This window comes from Terrapene carolina, unplaced genomic scaffold, assembly GCF_002925995.2.
Source record: "Terrapene carolina triunguis isolate 2854851 unplaced genomic scaffold, T_m_triunguis-2.0 Scaffold132, whole genome shotgun sequence".
Classification (NCBI taxonomy): Eukaryota; Metazoa; Chordata; order Testudines; family Emydidae; genus Terrapene; species Terrapene triunguis.
In genome coordinates, this window is record NW_020664483.1 from 8,538,842 (window position 1) to 8,557,196 (window position 18,355).

Below are 18,355 nucleotides of genomic sequence, written 5' to 3' on the forward strand. Positions count from 1 at the left end.
CGCAAGGTGGAAGTTTCGCCTAGGGCGCAAAACTTCCTTGCACTGGCCCTGGGTTCTGGAAAGTCATGGAATCCGTGACAGACTTGCAGCCTTATGCATGAGTCACCTCCTGCTGTTTAGAATAAAGCTGGCTTTCCTCAGAAGATTATATAGAAATTCTAACAGCCTAAGTGCCGGTAACAGGTCTGATTGTGAAATTGCCTTAAAAGGCTGGTCGAATGCACGAAGCCACACTGCAAGGTCTATGCAAGGACTTACCACAGCTGCAGTCCCTGAACTCACAGGAATTGCACAACTGGCACATGGAAGGGCCGGGCAGGCTCTCCTAGCCAAAGCATTGCACTTGGAGCTTGTGTTGAATTGGTTATCCACCATTACCCCATTGTCCTTTACAAGGTCCCTACTCTCCAGGAAAGTTTCCACTGCTAGATCTAACTTCTGCATCCTGTCAGAAATTTTGATTTCTGTACTTATTCACAAGTGAATTTTTCCTTCTGATGGGGACCCGGGAAGCATAGGTTTCAGAATTCATATAACTTCTGACATACACATCAGTCTACTGCTATCTGGGTCATCTGTACTGACCAAATATTTGAATGATTGTGCTAAGCTTGAGCACGGGAATTCCATTATTCCTGACCACATGTTTGAAATGAATGAATTTTGAAGTACTCACAGTGAGTTCAGTTTGAATTCCAGCTATTTTATTGGCATAAGATCAGCCATACTGGGTCAGACCAATGGTCCAGTTAGCCCAGTATCCTGTCTTCTGCCAGTGGCCAATGCCAGATGCTTCAAAGGGAATGAACGGAACAGGGCAATCATCAAGTGCTCCATTCACGGTCATCTAGCCCCCCCATCTGGCAGCCAGAGGCTTAGGGACGCCCAGGGCATGGGGTTGCATCCCTGACCAATTTGGCTAATAGCCATTGATGGACCTATCCTCTGTGAATTTACCTAATTCTTTTTTGAATCCAGTTATAGTTTTGGCTTTCACAACATCCCCTGGCAGCAAATTCCACAGGTTGACCATGCGTTGTGTGAAGTAGTACTTCCTTTGTGTTTGTTTTAAACCTGCTGCCTGTTAGTTTCATTAGGTGACCCCTGGTTTTGGTGTTATGTGAAGGGGTAAATAAAACGTCCTTAGTAATTTTCTCCACACCATTTGTGATTTGATAGATCTCTATCATATCCCCCTCTTAGTTGTCTCTTTTCCAAACTGAATAGTCCCAGTCTTTTAAATCTCTCCTCATATGAAAGCTATTCCATACCCCTAAGCATTTTTGTTGCCCTTCTCTGTACCTTTTAGGGTGACCAGATGGCAAGTGTGAAAAACTGGGACGGGGGAGAGGGGTAATAGGCGTCTATATAAGAAAAAGCCCAAAATATCGGGACTGTCCCTATAAAAATCGGGACATCTGGTCACCCTAGCACCTTTCCCATTTCTAATATATCTTTTTAGAGATGGGGAACCAGAACTGCACACAATATTCAAGATATGAGTGTACCATGGATTTATACAATGGAAGTGTGATATTTGCTGTCTTATTATTGATCTCTTTCCCAATGGTTCCTAACATTGTTAGCTTTTTTGAAAACATCCGCTTAATGTGCAGCACTAGTCAGCAAACTATCCACAATGACTACAAGGTCTTTTTCTTGAGTGGTAGCAGCTAATTTAGATCCCATCATTGTGTATGTATAGTTGGGATGATGTTTACCCATAGGCATTTCTCATCAACACTGAATTTAATCTGTCATTTTGTTACCCAGTCACGCACTATTGTGAGATCCCTTTGTAACGCTTTGCAATCACCTTTGGATGTAACTATCTTGAGTATTTTCTATTGTCCACAAACTTTGCCTCCTCACTGTTTACCCCCTTTTATTCCAGATCATGTATGAATATGTTGAACAGCACTGGTCCCAGTAGAGATCCCCGGGGGACACTGGTATTTACCTCTCTCCATTCAGAAAACTGACCATTTATTCCTGCCCTTTGTTTCCTTTAACCAGTTACTGATCCATGAGGGGACCTTCCCTCTTATCCCATGACTGCTCAGTTTGCTTAAGAGCGTTTGGTGAGGGACCGTGTCAAAGGCTTTTTGAAAATCCAAGTACACTTGACAAGCTATTGAAGTGTTCCCAAAGTATAAAAAAAAAAAGCACAGAACCTTCAGGTCTCTGCCAGATAGAGATACAATACATCAGGCATCTACTTGGAATGGAGCTTCACAGGATGTATGGGGTTTTATCTCCTGTGCCCATTTGTCATTGTTGCTCAGGTTCAAGTAGGTGGCACCTTGCTACAAAGAGTGCCGGCTATCCCTGCTGTCTATTTGCTTTCCCAACTCAGCTCCTTATGTAACTGGGCTTGATCCAAAGCCCATTGAAGCCAATGAGAGTCTTTCCCTTACTTGATTAGGCTTTGGATTAGGCTTAAAGCAAACAATCAATTCTGTCTCAGGGAGCATCAACAAACCATCACTTAAGTTCTGATTGCAGAATCTACATTACTTTTTAGCTCCCGGGGAATAACCATTAGCAATATACTTTTTGCATTACAAACTAGGCACATTCGATACAAAAGTAATTAAAGAGAGAATAAATGTAGAAACCTACAATGCCTTTATTACCATATCACCTTTGTGACCTAAAACCACACTTCACAAATTTTAAAGGGGCTTTTTAGCCCAGCATCATTTTGTGATTCAGAACACATTATATTGTGTGCACGTTTCCACGAAAATAGAAAAAACATAGTTAAAATGTGCTAACTGTAGTGTAGACAAGAGATAAACTTTTCAGAAGTCCCTCAGTGATTTAGGAGCCGAAGTCCCATTGTCAAAAGTGACTTAGAATCCTCCATCTCATTGAAAGTATAGGTTCCTAAGTGACTAAGATTCCGATCTACAAAGGAATTTAGGTACCTAACTCCCCCTGAAATCAATGGGAATTAGGCACCTTTGGGGATCTGTGCCAAAGTCAATTTTGAAAATGGGACTTAAATTTTCAGTAGTACCTTACTTAAGTCCTCAAATAGATTGTCCTGGGGGGGGGGGAGGGGAAAGGTGGAATATGGTGATAAGATCTTGTGCAGTAATTATATTGTTGAGGAGGTGGGAGGAGGAGAGAGAAAGAGAAAAAAAAGTGGATAACCACCAGGTAACATGAAAGCAAGTCCACTGTGCATAGAACTCCGGCAGTATACAATAGGAGTTTATGCACAGCCCCATTGCCAGATTGGACCCTATATGATTTCCAGGACTAATAAAAACAACTACTTCATAAATACAAGGAGAGACAAGATAGTGTCGGTCTATTAAAATAATTGCAAATGGTTCTCACCGTCCCAATGGCATCAGGTTTTGTCTTTGTACACTGTCTCACAACTCTTCACCTAGTCAGACAGAGCTCAATCCTGCAGACACTTATGCACATATGTGCCTACAGCTTCAAAGGGACCAGTCACATGAGCAAAGCTGCTCACGTGTGGAAGTCTTTGGCTGGCTTGGACCCATAATTAAGACGGGCTATGCAGAGCTGACAAATCCAATACATTTTAAAAGATTTTAAGCCTAAAGACGGATCATCCCAAAGAAATCCATAAAATGGACGAGATTGCAGCAAAATAGTAATCTGATTTTTCCTCTATATAACATCTTTGTTAATTTATGGCCAAATACCCACTGGATCAGATATATGGCGCATCCTGTGGAATGCGATTGTCCTTATTCTTATGCACATCTAGCAGGCAAATGCCTTTCTGCTCTTTCCATTACTCCAGTGCTTCTTTTACACAACAGCAAGCTATTTTAATCACACCAGAAATCCTTCTTTGCTTTTCAACAATCCAGACCACGCAGGTAGAGAGCGCATTACACAGCAGTTGGCAGTAAACCTGATTTTGGCAAGGAGGATTAACAAATACAAATGAATGATTTGTACTCTCAGAATTGATATTTTTTCATGGATGGAAAGAAGCCGATAAGAATTTTAAGTCACAGAACTTCTCTTCTAGGATAGTGGTAGAGTAAGAGTAAGAAAGAAAGAGCAGCATGTGTGAATATGAGAGAGAGAAAACACATGCGTGCACATGTCGGGTGTGTGATACTGTAGAGCCAACTGAACATGCATTTATCATGCCCCTTTGACTGTCTCACCTGCACTCTGCCCATCTTCCCCGAGCTTAGTCTAGAATGTCTAAATTCTAAAGGATCTTCACACAGCTGCCCTAATATTTTTTTTTTTTTAAATCTTCCTTCCCCAAGTGTGGTGCTTCTCTCCACATTACCCTTGCCTAAGGCCCAAAATGGACAATCACTCCAGTGCCAGGTTTACGATCTGATATCTTGCAGCCCTGCAGGGCTAGAAATGGGAGCTCTATACAATTGGAAAAGGGACTTGCAGTTGTCCACTCTGAGGGCATGTCTAAACTTACCTCCGGAGTGATCAATCACGCAGGGGTCGATTTATCGTGTCTAGTGAAGACGCGATAAATCGACCGCCGAGCGCTCTCCCATCGACTCCGGTACTCCACCAGAGCGAGAGGCGCAGGCGGAGTCGACGGGGGAGCGGCAGCAGTCGACTTACCGCAATGAAGACACTGCGGTAAGTAGATCTAAGTACGTCGACTTCAGCTACATTATTCACGTAGTTGAAGTCGCATAACTTAGATCGATCCCCCGCGCCCCCATGTAGGCCAGGCCTGACACGTGACACTGTCACGTAACCCTGGACAGTGCCAATGTATTGCCCATTGGAGGTATGACATTTTTATGCATGTAAAATCTATTTTAGGTCATTTTTATATTTGTTTTTAAAAGTACATTTGCTAGAGTATTCTCTCTCCCTCGAAGTATTTAATAGTTGATTTGGGGTATAGCTCTCCAACAACACTTTATATGCTGCATGTCTCAGATTAAGCTCTTTGGGATGTGGATAATATCTTCCTTTTGGGTTAGACAGCGTCTAGCATGCTATGGCTTGGATCCCGATTGTGTGCTACCCCAATACTATTAGTATTTGTAATAATGAAAATACAAATACAATATACACATCAATCCTGGTTATACTGGAGTCAATGGCAGAGCTCCAATTGACTTAAAAGGTCCAGGATTTAATCTCATGGCTACAGTGGGGATGAAAGGAAAGGAAACTGGCTGATTTACAGTGCAATAAATGACGGCCCAGTTTCTGAACTTGGTTGCTGTACCTGCACTGATCCGCGACAAAGTCTGTGGGACTCCAGGCAGGCCCAGCATTCCATCTGTACCCTATTAATAGCAGGTCCTGGGCCAACAAATATGCATTTGGTAATGAAGAAATATAACCCTCAGTCCTTCTGGAGAACATGTACCAACATTACTCCTGTAAAACTGCCAAGAGCTGGAACCTGCATGAAAAGTTCAAAGACAATAGGAAACCCAGACCCTGTACACTACCTTCATGGGAGCAAGCTGGATGGGTGTGATACATGAAGGGTCCACCATAGGCTTCGGCCTGTTTGCGGTGTCCGCTAGCAAGCTGTGCCACTGTTGAGGTAGTCCTGTAAATTTTTGTTCTCTGTGATCAAATCCAGTGTGAACCCGGTGCTCAAAATTTGACGGTCCAGAAATTTCAAGCCTTTTCTTTTTCTTTCCAAACATGGTGGAAAAACCTGAGGGGAAGGGGAGGTATGGGAGAACAGAAACAAGAAGTAGTTTATCTTGACATTGTCTCAACTTTTTAATCTGTCATCATTACCTGCGGAGTATAAAACGGATGTTAATTTTTACTGATTCAAAATTTCCAATTCTGCCTCATTTACTCACATGGAGTAGTGCTTTACTCTGCACATAATCCCACCGGGATCTATTGGAGGTCTGATGATTTAGTTGGGGATTGGTCCTGCTATGAGCAGAGGGTTGGACTAGATGACCTCCTGAGTCCCTTCCAACCCTGATATTCTATGATTTGGCCCCAGTTATTGTAGTATCTGAACGCCTCATAGTCCTTTCTGTATTTATCCTCAAAGTAATTAGCTATGTCATGATAATGATGATACCTAATACGAAACAGAAGTAAATAGAAGAACTTGCATCTCAGAACTATAGGCCAGAAGCTCATCAGGCTTAAATCTTGGCAGGAGGACTGTTTTCACCAGCCGAGCATCAGGTCTTAATACATCCATACTTAGATTGCATCCTGCTGAAGTTAGAAGAGGGTTCGTTGCTTGTTCGCCATTTCAGTATTGCCAGACAAGCAGAGATCCTGCTTCAGATTCCAGCCACCCTTCAGCGTCTTCGCCTATACTAGCAAAATCTGCATTCATGCAGCGCAGCTCGCCTTTTGGAGAGAAATGATCTCCTGCGAAAAGAGAATATCGAGGGCCTGACGGTGCCATTTAGACACAGCCCATAGCAAACGAGAGAGTGGAGCTGCACAGCCCTTGGGGGAGCCCAGGAAACATCAGGCACACTGAGGCTGAGCACCTGCTCCCACGTTCCTTTGCAGGAGCAGCTTGCTATCTCCTGCACGGCTGGCTAGCATGTGAGGGGGGGGATTCAGCCAACTTTCTGATTTGCAGAGGGGTGCTCGACCCTTGCTCTGCCCAAGGCCCCACCCCCCACTCCACCCCTTCCCCCAAGGCCCCATCTCAGCTGCATGGTGAAGTTGGCTGTTTCCGTGACCACTGAAGCGTTTGCTTTGAAGAGCACGCCGTTGGGTCATCTTGTCTACCTGCTGCACAGTGACAGGACTGGGTTCATTATCGTTCTCCAACAATCTCCAGTACCCTTGGACGGGAGTTCGATCTAGCCCTGTGTATCTCCAGTGAGGGCGATTTTACAGCTACCCCGGACAACTGGTTCCAGGGTTTGTTCTGATAATGCCTTTTGGGATATTTAACATTTTTTTTTTTTTGCTGCTATGATTTAATCCTCAAGAGACTGACTAATCATTCCCAGGGCTAGATTACCCCTAACCCTTTGTGGCTCTGGCCATGGCGAGCAGGGACAGCAGGTGAGCAGAGGCTGCTTGCCCAGTACTTGCAAGGGGTGGCCAGAGAGGGTCAAGGAGTGGGCGGCCCGATGCACAGGGGAAAGATGGATAAACGGCACCCTGTAAAGGGCTGAAGTAATTTACTCCAGATCCCGCAGCAAGGGAGGAGCAGCGGTCACAAGTCTCACCCAGGCTACTGCCAGGGCAGGACAGCTTCCACACTACCACTTACTCTGAGCACAGCCTAATGACTCATTCCAGCCTACAGTGTGTTCGACATCCTGGAGAAGGGCGATGTTTCTAGGGCTTTAGCCAGATTGCTGTGGGGCCATTATACCAGGGAAGAGGAAAGATTCCAAGCAACTAGGGAGTGGGATAGGTTGGGATTTTTTGGGGGGGAGTGGGGGAGAAGGGAGCCATTCCTGCTGCCTCATACTGGACAAACCCCCTCTCCTCCACCTAAGACTATGGTCCTGAAATAACCCACTTATCTCTGCTACCAGTATTCAGCGCGTGTGTTGGACTGGGAACCAGCAAGACCTGAAGCATTTGGAGCAAGCACAGGGGCGGCAGCTTGAGCTAACGGGGAGGTGGGGCCAGCAGTGCTCAAAGATGGGTAGAGGTCTGGAGAACATTGGGCTCATGGGAAGCTAGTCTAGCCCCGGGCTGGGAACTGGCTGTGGGGCTGGAGGAGGGGAGGGAGACAGAGGAGAAAAAGGCAGTGTTTCTGCTGCTTGGAAATAGGATGTAAGTCTCCAGGTCTTCTGTAAAGAGTACATAGCAAATAGGAGGATGATTTAGTTGGGAACTGGTCCTGCTTTGAGCAGGGGGTTGGACTAGATGACCTCCTGAGGTCCCTTCCAACCCTGCTATTCTATGATTCCTCCATGGCCCTCTAAGGGTTAAACCCATTACTCCTAGTTTTATCCTCCTTGACTTGAGAATAAATTGATGCCTGTCCTCTTTACACCTTCCCTTTACATACTTGTAGACAATTATGTCTCCTTTAAGCTTATTTTCTCCAGATAGAACAGGCCTCGTTCTTTTAACCTTTCCTCATAGGTCTTATCTTCCAAACCTTTCATCGCTTTTGTTCCTCTCTTCTGAGCTCTCTCTAATTATTGTGTCTTGTTTGAAATCAAGTGCCCTTTAGTCTCTCTCTCTCTCTCTCCTGCTAAGATCTTACCTAAAGTCATTTTTAGCTTCCTTTTGTGAAGTCTTATCACTCTGCTCCTCCCATCCTTTCCAATTCTTAGCATTCTGATCTCTTATTTTGTTTCCACTGGTGCCTCACTATAAACCTGCACTCTCCAAGTTTTCAGCCATTGCTTCATTATTGGTCAGTATTAAATTAAAAAACAAACAAAACAGAAACACAATAACAAGCGGGAGCCCATGTCAGTGGAATCCTAATGACAGCAAGAGCAGACTACCTGGATCCACCTGTCAGCTCTGTTTTATCTTCAGAGAGTGTAAGGACTTTGGGGCAGGATCCATCCTTTCGTTCTGTGTATTTGCAGTGCCTAGCACAAGGCTGCCCTGGTCAATGACTCCAGTTTCTGGGTGCTACAGTAACACAAAATATTTTTATCCTAACCCATGGTTTTGGGTTGACATTTTTCATTTTTGGTTTCTAGCCACTGGCAATTTTTAAAAAAGTTTAAACAAAAGCCATGCCAATATTGCCAACCTCTAGCATTCACACAAATAAATAAATAAATAAATACATAAATAAAAAAAATAAAAAAAAACACAAGTCAGCCCCTCCCCACAAACACTAATAGCTTAAAAATCTCAAGATTTAAAATAAAAATAAAAATAAAAATTGGGGTTCATTTTCTTTGACGGCTGAAGCTTTCAAATGCACTTGAATAATGGTTTTAAGCTTTTCTCTGAAACCCTCTGGGCTAGAAACGTACTTATTTTTAAAATCAAAGCTGAGATTCTCAGGCATTCACATGATTCCAGGACCTGGGGCTTTAAGAAAGACATCAACTACCACAAGACTTGCAATAAAATCATGAGAGTTGGAAACACTGCAGTGCCTTCCATTTTGAGTACAAGAGAACCTCATAAAAAAGATACTGCAGCTAGAACTGTGTGGGAATTGGATTTTCCTTTTATACATGAAATTTCAAAAAAAATTCCATTCTGAAATGGAACAACAACAAAAAAATAAAAAAATGTAATTGAACTTCCTGTCAAACAAGATTCCAGAACAAAACCAAAAAGTGTCAATTTGTTTTAATTAAATTTTAACATTTCATTCTAATTTTGACTTTATTTTATTTATACATACATATAAACAAAAACTGGAATGAAATATTTTGAAACAAAAAAGTTTGAATGTTTCATTCCGAAAACATTAAAAATGGACATTTGCAATCAGAACACTCAGTTCCATTTTTTAAAATCAGTCAAAATAGACTGGTTTCCATGAAACTTTGATTTCAACAAGGTAGTATTCACCCAGACAGATGTTCCATTGGAAAATTTTTGACTAGCTCTAATGACATGATTTTTGAGTCACACAATAGCTGAAATGGCTGGAGGTAGAAAGTTAAAATCTGGCATGGAAATAGCCCTCAGCCAGGAGAAGAGCCTTTATTTTTTCAAGAGTTATGCCTCTGTGAAAGTCACCTACTGAGCATGCACAGATATGGTCACTAAGTACACGTAAAGCAGCATTTACCCTTCCGTGTGTGCGGCTAATTTACCTACAAGGGCAAAAGTGTAGGGGAAATATATTGCTGCAAATTGGTAGATACGCTTGTGGCTGAAGAACTGAAGGTGCAGAGGGCTCGAGCCCTGCTGTAATGTGGCCAAGTTCCTCTGTAGTTAGGGAAGAAACCTGAATGGAAAAGGAAGAACTCTTGCCGTTGTACTTCCTAAAGAGGTCAGAAGAGGGGCTCATTTCCACCAGACTCTTAGGCCTGGTCTACACTACAGCTGCCGATCGAGCTAAGCTATGCAATGTGAGTTACGTTAGTAGCGTAACTCAAGTCGACGTAGCTCAGATCTACTCACGCGGGGTCCACACTACACTATGTCGACGGGAGACGCTCTCCCATCGACATTGCTTCCGCCTGTCATTGAGGTGGAGTACAGAAATCAACGGGAGAGCACTCTTCCATCGACTGAGCTTGTCTTCATTAGACCCGCTAAATCAATGCTGCTGCATCGATTGCAGCAGTGCCAATTTAGCTCCGGAGTGAAGACAAGCCCTTAAAGAGCATCTGGTCAGGGCATACCAAGCCAAAGAGTTCCGTTTTATGGAACTGATCAGAGACTGGAGTAGCTCTTGAGAGATAAATAGAAAAGCAATACATGTTCCATTTATTGGCCAGCAGAGCTTCTTCATCCTGGAAAGCAAAGCTCCTTTTGTTATAAAAAAAAGTTTCCCTTCCCCCTTTTTTAAAATTCCTCAGTAATCTTTCCTGGCTTCTCAGAGAGAACACAAAATTAGGTAAAAATTAATATTTTATATAATGCCACAAATGTACAGGCTTTATGATGGAGACCATAATTTTTGGTGGATTTATAGCTAGGCTAAATTTGGGTTTGAGAGTCGTGCAGTTCAATGCCTGCTCCAGGATTACATGCATCAGGTGTGCAAGAACATTTTGTCACGTGAACACTGACTTTTCTAGCAGGATTCTCAGGTAGTATCAACTGATGTGAATTTTTCAGATAATGCAAGAGGTTGCATGTACTCTTTCTATTTTGAAATACCCCAGCTTTCCTTTGTAGGAAATCACATGCAAACCTGTTCCAGCTTGACGCCCTGTGCAGAAGCCAATGACTGGTGTATGGTGGATCTTTTAGAGAGCATTTCTACATTACGTTCCTACACAATATCCTTTTCTCTGGCCTTCACAACGGCCATTGTGCCCCACTCACGTCCATGGAGAGTGCCGCTACACAGCTCATCTTCCTATCCTGTAGCTTTGATTATGGCAATCCTCTTTGCATCCCCCACATTGTCTCCCTCTTTTCATATCAAGCATAATCTACTTGTCTTCACTTTCAAGGCCCTCCATAATGTATCCCCACCCTACTTACCGTTTTTCATTCAGTATCAAAAGCTCAGTTCCCACCACTGAGCAGCCCATGATACTAGCTTCCATCACCCACTTTTTAAAAATTTAACACGTGTCTTTGTGCTTTCTCCCATGCTGCCCCCACACTGGGGAGAAACATCTGCAAAATTGAAACTCTCCTCTTCCATGAAATCTACAAAAACCTGACGACAGATACGCTGCTAGTGTGTTGAAACCACTGCCAATCATGCTGACCAGTATTGTTATTGTTTGACTGTACTCCCCACATCACTGTCTGTATCCACCCTCTTATACTTAGCCTGTAAGCTTTTGGGGGGCAAGGATTGTCTTTGTTCTGTTTGTACAGCATCCCCTACCTCAATGGGACCCAACTGGGGCTACTAGTTGCTACAGTAATACAAAACTAATAAATAATTTCTTAGACTTAGGCCCTCAACTTGCTCCATTAAAAAGTCAATGGCAGCTTTACCCCTGCCACAAGTGAACATAGGATAAAACCATCAAAACCATCTAGACCAGTGGCTCTAAATCTTTTCTGGCAATGCATGCATTCTGATCCTTCCAGTGCCATGTGGTTGTGGTTGCTGCTACTGTATCGAATGGGAAAAGGGGGGAAAATTTGTTATTCCCCTCCCCCCGTTCATGTAGAGCTTGTTTTCATCTAATTCCATGTTGCATTTTTCTTTAATAAGATCAACAAATGGCATGGTTGCTGATTGGAATGTATGTCCTCTACCGTCAAACCAGAAAATTCCATCTATACGTAATATACTGGTGAGTGTGTGCATCTGGTCCCCCACCTTTGCCCAATCCACAAAGCATGAGTGTCACACCCCCAGCTAGAGAGCTTTGGCAGCTCATGCTGCTAGTTCTTGAGGGCCCTGGTATTCAATTCTTGGTGCATTGGCCAAGATGGCAACCATCATCTACACACTTCAGAAAGGAGAGGCAAAATTAAAGGGAGGTTTTCTGCCATACTTACTGTTACACGAGTTAACAGTGTTATTTAGTAACAAGTTGGGGAAGCAGAGAGCATACTAAGCAAATGGAAGAGCAAGAGTCCTAAGGCTTATACATTGTTTTTTAAATAAACTCTAGACGCATCTCCACCTCTTGAAGATAAATAATTGGAGGAGTTTGTGCTTAAGCCTCGCAAAATCTCTGTTGCAGGCAAAATATCCCTCTATTTTGAAAGTTAACCATAGTCCAGGTAAACGTCAGTTCTGGGTCCCACGGAATTTTAATCCCGTCATTGTTATTTTTGCAGACAACAGAATTTGATCCTGAGCCCAAGAATAAAAAATTCAGGTAACCAGGATCCATTAGCAGAGGCAAAGGTAGTGTTGTGAAGTGTTTAAAAAAAAAAAAGTCCCAAGAAGTCTACTATCTCTTGGTATCACCACCCACGTTAGTGTTCCCAGTTACTAATTTAATTCTTAGCACCATCCCCACAGACTCATGGGCACTCTGTTGCCTTTAAATTAATGCTATATTTATAAATGGCTCCCTTGCAGGTCTCTGTGAATCCTCCCCCCGGAGAAGGAGGAAATGGGGCTTGATGGATTCATGAATTTGGTACTGTTGTTAAAAGAAACAAAAAAAGTAGGTGACCAGTTCACTCACGTTTATTAGTACCTTACTTGTGAATAATCCCACTGATTTCAATAGGATCACTCAGAGCAAGGTGCTACTGATAGGCAGTATGGGTGGCAGATTCTGTCCAAATGACAGCTACACTGATTTTGAACTAGTTCCAGGAGAGAAAGCATGTCCACAGAAAAAACAGTCACGTGGGGATATTTCTGTCATAACTATACTTCATTTGTACTAAAACATGTCTGCAAACAGCGCCTTTATTCATTTTATGTTCATCTGGGAGGACTGTCAAGGAGACAATCCTTCAATTATTGCAGAAGATGACATTAAGTCTGGTGATAAGGCTCAATAAAATAAAAATAAAAGGTATCAATAAAAGTGCCATAATAACTCTAGCAGTGGCCAACTTTAACAAGAAACCCATGTTTATTTTATAACACGCATACTCTGCTTGCAGTGCCACAGATTTATGAGGTCTTCCTGATTTATGGAGTAAGCCAAGACATTGTAGAACAGATTAGAGATTGCCTTTGTCTCCTAGCAGAGAAAAGAGGGGCATGATGGTGTTAATCTGTAGTAACTCCACTGAAGTAGCTTATTACCCCAGAGCAAGGTTGAATGATACCATCTCTCAGATCACAAGATGTGGAGCTGATGCCTATGGGAGGAATCCCAGCGTTTGAGTTACTTATATAATCAAAGGGCTTAATCCTACTGCCTGGTGAAACCAATGGGATTAGGAGGGGACCCATATTTTCTTTGCAGATTGAGGGCCAAATTTTCTGCTGGTGTAGATGTCAATGAAGCTGCACCAATTTACCCCAGAAGAGAATTAGTCATTGAGTATTCATAAAGTGGAAACTCATTGTTTATACCAACAGTGCCTTAAACGGCATCCCTTCCTAATACAGTTTTCCTTAGGACAGTACAAGATTGCTCCAGGCTACAGACCATTAATGTAGGTCCAACTCAGAGTCCTTTCTCCCTCTGCTACTGGGGCTTCTATTTTAAATTGCTTTATTAAAAATAATTTTAAACATTTATACTCTATGGATACACATTAATAGTGAATGTTCAGGGCCCCCCAGATGACCTCATTTCCTCCTTTCTCCCCCCTCCCCCTCCAAGGCTGAAAGACCCACCAGGCTGAATCCTACATCTTCATGAGGGGCAGGGGCAATGGATTCCACCTGAAGTGGTTGCAGTTGATTTGAAAGAGTAGAGCAGGAGATGGGAGAAAGACACTCTAATGCTGCCCCTTCTTCCCCCTGCTTCCTCCGCAAATTAGGAACTGTCTGGAACTTCAAGGGAGAAACTCTCTTTTCCCAGCCCCTCCCCTGCACCGAAAGGAAACACATCAGCTGCACTAGGAAGGTCCCCTTCGCCCCTTAGTGATCTGGAGCCAGCTCCAACACCCTTCTACTTCAGTCCAGGGCTAGGTGGCATGGAGAGGGTATATGCTGTCCCCAGCTGTCAGGCAGGCTCTTGGTGACTCGTGCCAGGTGGCACAGGTCAGAGCAGTGCCTAGGTAAAAGAACTCAGTCATTTAAAAAACAAAAACACCTGCCTCATAAACGCGCATGAAGCCTACTACTATGTATGCACTGAGATAATTTTAAACCAAAAAATAACTGTTGCAAGACTTGTATGAACTACAGAAACCCACGTTTTCTCTCACTACAATAATTCACTAATAAGATGCTTCGTCCTAGTGAACCAGTAGAATCATCCATGTTATGCCAGCACTGTTAGTACAGCTATACTGCCAGGAAGGGTAGGTCAATATTTCTTACGTAAACCTATTTTCTTCAAACACACGTGGCTGGATTGTAAAGATTCACTCTAGAGTGGCATTTTTCCTACTGCATCTCAGCCCCAGAATACATTTTCTTTTTAGCCATTAAAAATTGAGCTGATTTTCAATTATTAAGAGCACAACACATTAAGTTCACCAGTGTTTAATTTTTTCCAATGGCTCCCTGCGGGTCATTACCATGTAATCAGCATTAGTCCCTTTTAGTATTAAAATGGGCTAGCTATTAGTGTTTGAAAATTAGCTCTGTGCACTTTTGAATATTCATCTCTCTCAACGCTGGAATGGCTATACACTACACAAAGGGACTGTACAAGATACTGCTTAAACACATATTTATATAAGGTTAAAGGGACACTGTCAGCTCCCATTTGATCCCAACTCCAAGCTGTCATGAAAAACAACAACCTAGGAACAACAACGTCCCCACAGTTATGAGTCCCCAGGTGGAAGTTTAAATTTCTACACAAGACAGACCCCAAACACTGATTCACTTAACACCTGAAAGCAGAGCTGATCTCATTCATTTGTATTGTTCAAACTGAGGGTCCAGTTTCCCACTCCTCCACAGGAAGGCTAATAGAGAGGAAATCTCTGCTGAGATGTCTTCCCCATCATTCTGGGGGGCGGGGTTTGCCCTATCACAGAACAGGCTCCACCCTAGCTCCTGGGAGATCAGAGATCAGACCATCTGTTCAGAGGCACACTGCCTCCACCCGAGCTGTGACCTTGGCAACAAGACTGGTTGCACACGCTCATTGGTTGCACACGTCCATGCGGCCAGTGCTTTGCCAGCCAGTGGCTGCCCTTAGCTGCCCTTTCCCCCTGGCCCCATTAAAGGCGGATCCTTACCACAGCCAAAAGTGTACTACAGCCTTTGACTGTTAGTTTTAAGAACATAAGAACGGCCATACTGGGTCAGAGCAAAGGTCCATCTAGCCCAGTATCCTGTCTTCTGACAGTGGCCAATGCCAGGTGCTTCAGAGGGAATGAACAGAACAGGTAATCATCAAGTGATCCATCCCCCGTCGCCCATTCCCAGCTTCTGGCAAACAGAGGCTAGGGACACCATCCCTGCCCACCCTGGCTAATAGCCATTGATAGACCTATCCTCCATGTACTTATCTAGTTCTTTTTTTAACCCTGTTATAGTCTTGGCCTTCACAACATCCTCTGGCAAGGAGTTCCACAGGTTGACTGTGCATTGTGTGAAAAAATACTTCCTTTTGTTTGTTTTGCCAAGAACTTGCCTGGGTGAGAGGGGAAACGTTGGGGGAGATGATGCTTATTTCCATTCTGTCCATGGCCAGTCCACTGCCTACCAACCTTCCCCCAACCCATACCCCCGGGCTCCTGGACAGCCCTCAGTAGGAGATTCTGCTCTGGATTTCGCCAAGCCCTCTTTCTAATCAGGAGTGGGAAGATCCACATGGTCATCTTGGAAACCCAATCAGACCCTGGGAGAATTGTGTAGCAAATAAAAGTGAAACTTTAAAAAAACAAAACAAAAACCGTAACTTAAGAATCCAGGGCATTGTTAGTAGCGAAGGTAAGGAAATGTGTGCTTACAACAGGCAATTGATATGCTAGCAGTTTCCCTTTAATAAGCTTTTCATTTCTTAATGGCTTTCCATAACAGTGACCTCAGTCATTCTGTTGTACAGTAAACAATGCAACAGTGCGCCATTAGCCTGCCAATTTCCGCTCGTGTTCTCTGATTAATAGGGCCCTTTTCCAATACTTGATCATAAACTAAAGAATATGACTTGAGCAACAAATCAAATTCAAGTGAGGATAGATGGTGTAGCTAGTGCTTCAGATGAATGTATGCAGGGCAAGTGTTCGATCCCGAGGGGAAGCTAATGTCCTCTTATTGATTCATCGTAGCATAAATCACTAGGAAGTACACTGAAAGCGAAGCTAAGACATTGATACAAGCTCTGATTCTCCTCTCACGCTGGTGTAACTGCATTGACGGAAATGGAGTTACGGCTCATTATGCTGATACAAATGAAAGGAGAATCAGGCTCATAGATTCTGCAGCAAGGCCACAAAAATTAGTAAATCTTAAATGGAGAGGAATTTCCAAAGCACTCAGCATTGGCTTAACTCTGCGGCCATGGAGCTTTAGTGTGGACTTCAGTGGGAGCAGAGTTAGGCCAATGCCGAGTGCCTTGGAAAAAAATCTCCCCCGTAACTAATTAGGGGCTCAATTGTGCCTTGAAAGGGACAGCTCTTTGCAGTGGGCGGGATTCTGCTTTAGGCAGGCAGAATGCCGCTGGGAGCTCCAGAGTGCGCAGTGGCAACACACCAGCTGCTACACTCCATCACCGGGTATAGCATACTCCCCTTGCAGGCTTATCCCCACTCTGTGAGCTGGAGTGGAGGTATGGATAAGCAGCATGGCTTGTCTCCTCCCTGTGCCATCTTTGGTGCCTTCAGGATCCTGTGCTCTCCCCCCCCACACCATTGGGTCCAGCCCTTATGCAAGCAAGGCAATGAGGGGAAAGTTCCTAGTGCTCCCCCCATGCGCCTATGTACAGTCCAGACCACAATCTGGCCCTGCACTATTAGAGCTCTATCAATTTTAGTCTATTGATCCCAGCCCCAAACCAGATCACTAGGGCTTTGTCAGGGCAGGAGTGAATTACTTCATTAAAAACATGGTGTCAAGTAGCCATGTTAGTCTGTATCCACAAAAGCAACAAGGAGTCTTTCTTGTTGTCATTAAAAACATACATTACTGTACGTTAATGAATGATGGGCCAAGTAACCAATATGTAATCACGCTTAAAGTTACAGGAGTGCTGATCCAGACCAAAGACCCATGAAATAAGGGATGAAAAACCAAAAAGTCATACCCACTATTCTGTGCCAGTATGAGATCATGGCTAAACTGAGCAACTCCATACAGCTGTGACATATATACTCGTTGTTTAAAAGTAATCTTGCATTCAATCATACAGTGTAGTTAATTGGATTATGTTTGGCTACAGTAAATTTTGGTGCAACACACACAGAGCTAGTTTTGCTATTGTTAAACCTGAAACAATGTTCTGTCAAGCAAGTCAAACTAAGGTCATGTCTATGCGTACAGTGCTGCAGTGGCACAGCTGTACTGAGACAGCTATACTGCTGTAGTGTGTGTGGCGAAGATGCTCTCTGCCGAGGGGCGAGAACTCTCTTGGCATAAAAAAACCCACCTGAGAGCAGCAGAAGCTATGTTGGTGGGATAAGCACACTCACCGACATAGTGCTGTGCATACGAGTGCTTATACCAGCGTAATTTATGTCGCTCGGGGGTGGTTTAGTCACACCCAAGCAACATAAATTATGCCGGCATAAGCTGTAGTGTAGACATAACCTTCATTTGCTAATTTTGTTTCAAAGAAATCCACTGAGTCTCAGCTCTGCAGCTGAGATAAGGGCAGGGAAGAATAGCAGTAAAAGGGTTCTGCATAGGTACTGGGTTTTGCACCCACTGTGGTTTTTCTTCTTCCTCCAACCTTGACAGTATTTTCCCCTCACTGTTTGAAACTGACGTCTTTTTTTAATCAAATGTGTGTTCTCTATTGTGCACATGCAATTTTTTTTAAAGTTATAATTTAATGCTAATTTTTTAGCTAAAGTGAAAATCACCACAAACATTGGGTGTTGGGGGGCAGGTGTGTGCGTGTGTGTGTGTGTGTAGGGGGGAAATCAAAGGAAACAGATGGACCATGTAAACATAGGGGCCTGAATGAAAGCCTCTAAAGTCAGTGGAAAAACTCCCCTATGACTTCAATGGGCTTTGGATCAGGCCCCACATGTCACTCATTTTAGAAGGCAGATACAGTCCTCTGCAGTATGGAGGTATTATAGGTTCTCCTGAAGACCTTAAGAAGCTTGTATTCAAAATGGCGGT

The 18,355-nt window shown here is 43.5% G+C and overlaps 1 protein-coding gene across 1 annotated transcript in view; it reads right to left on the reverse strand.

Annotated features, from left to right (window-relative positions):
• The window catches only part of PAK5 (p21 (RAC1) activated kinase 5), an 87,910-nt gene that overhangs the window by 66,880 nt on the left and 2,675 nt on the right, over positions 1-18,355 (reverse strand). Inside the window, exon 2 of the mRNA XM_026653227.1 lies at positions 5,445-5,659. Within this exon, the coding sequence (XP_026509012.1) occupies positions 5,445-5,648 (204 nt within the window). The 5' untranslated portion in view covers positions 5,649-5,659. The remainder of the gene's footprint in view (positions 1-5,444; positions 5,660-18,355) is intronic.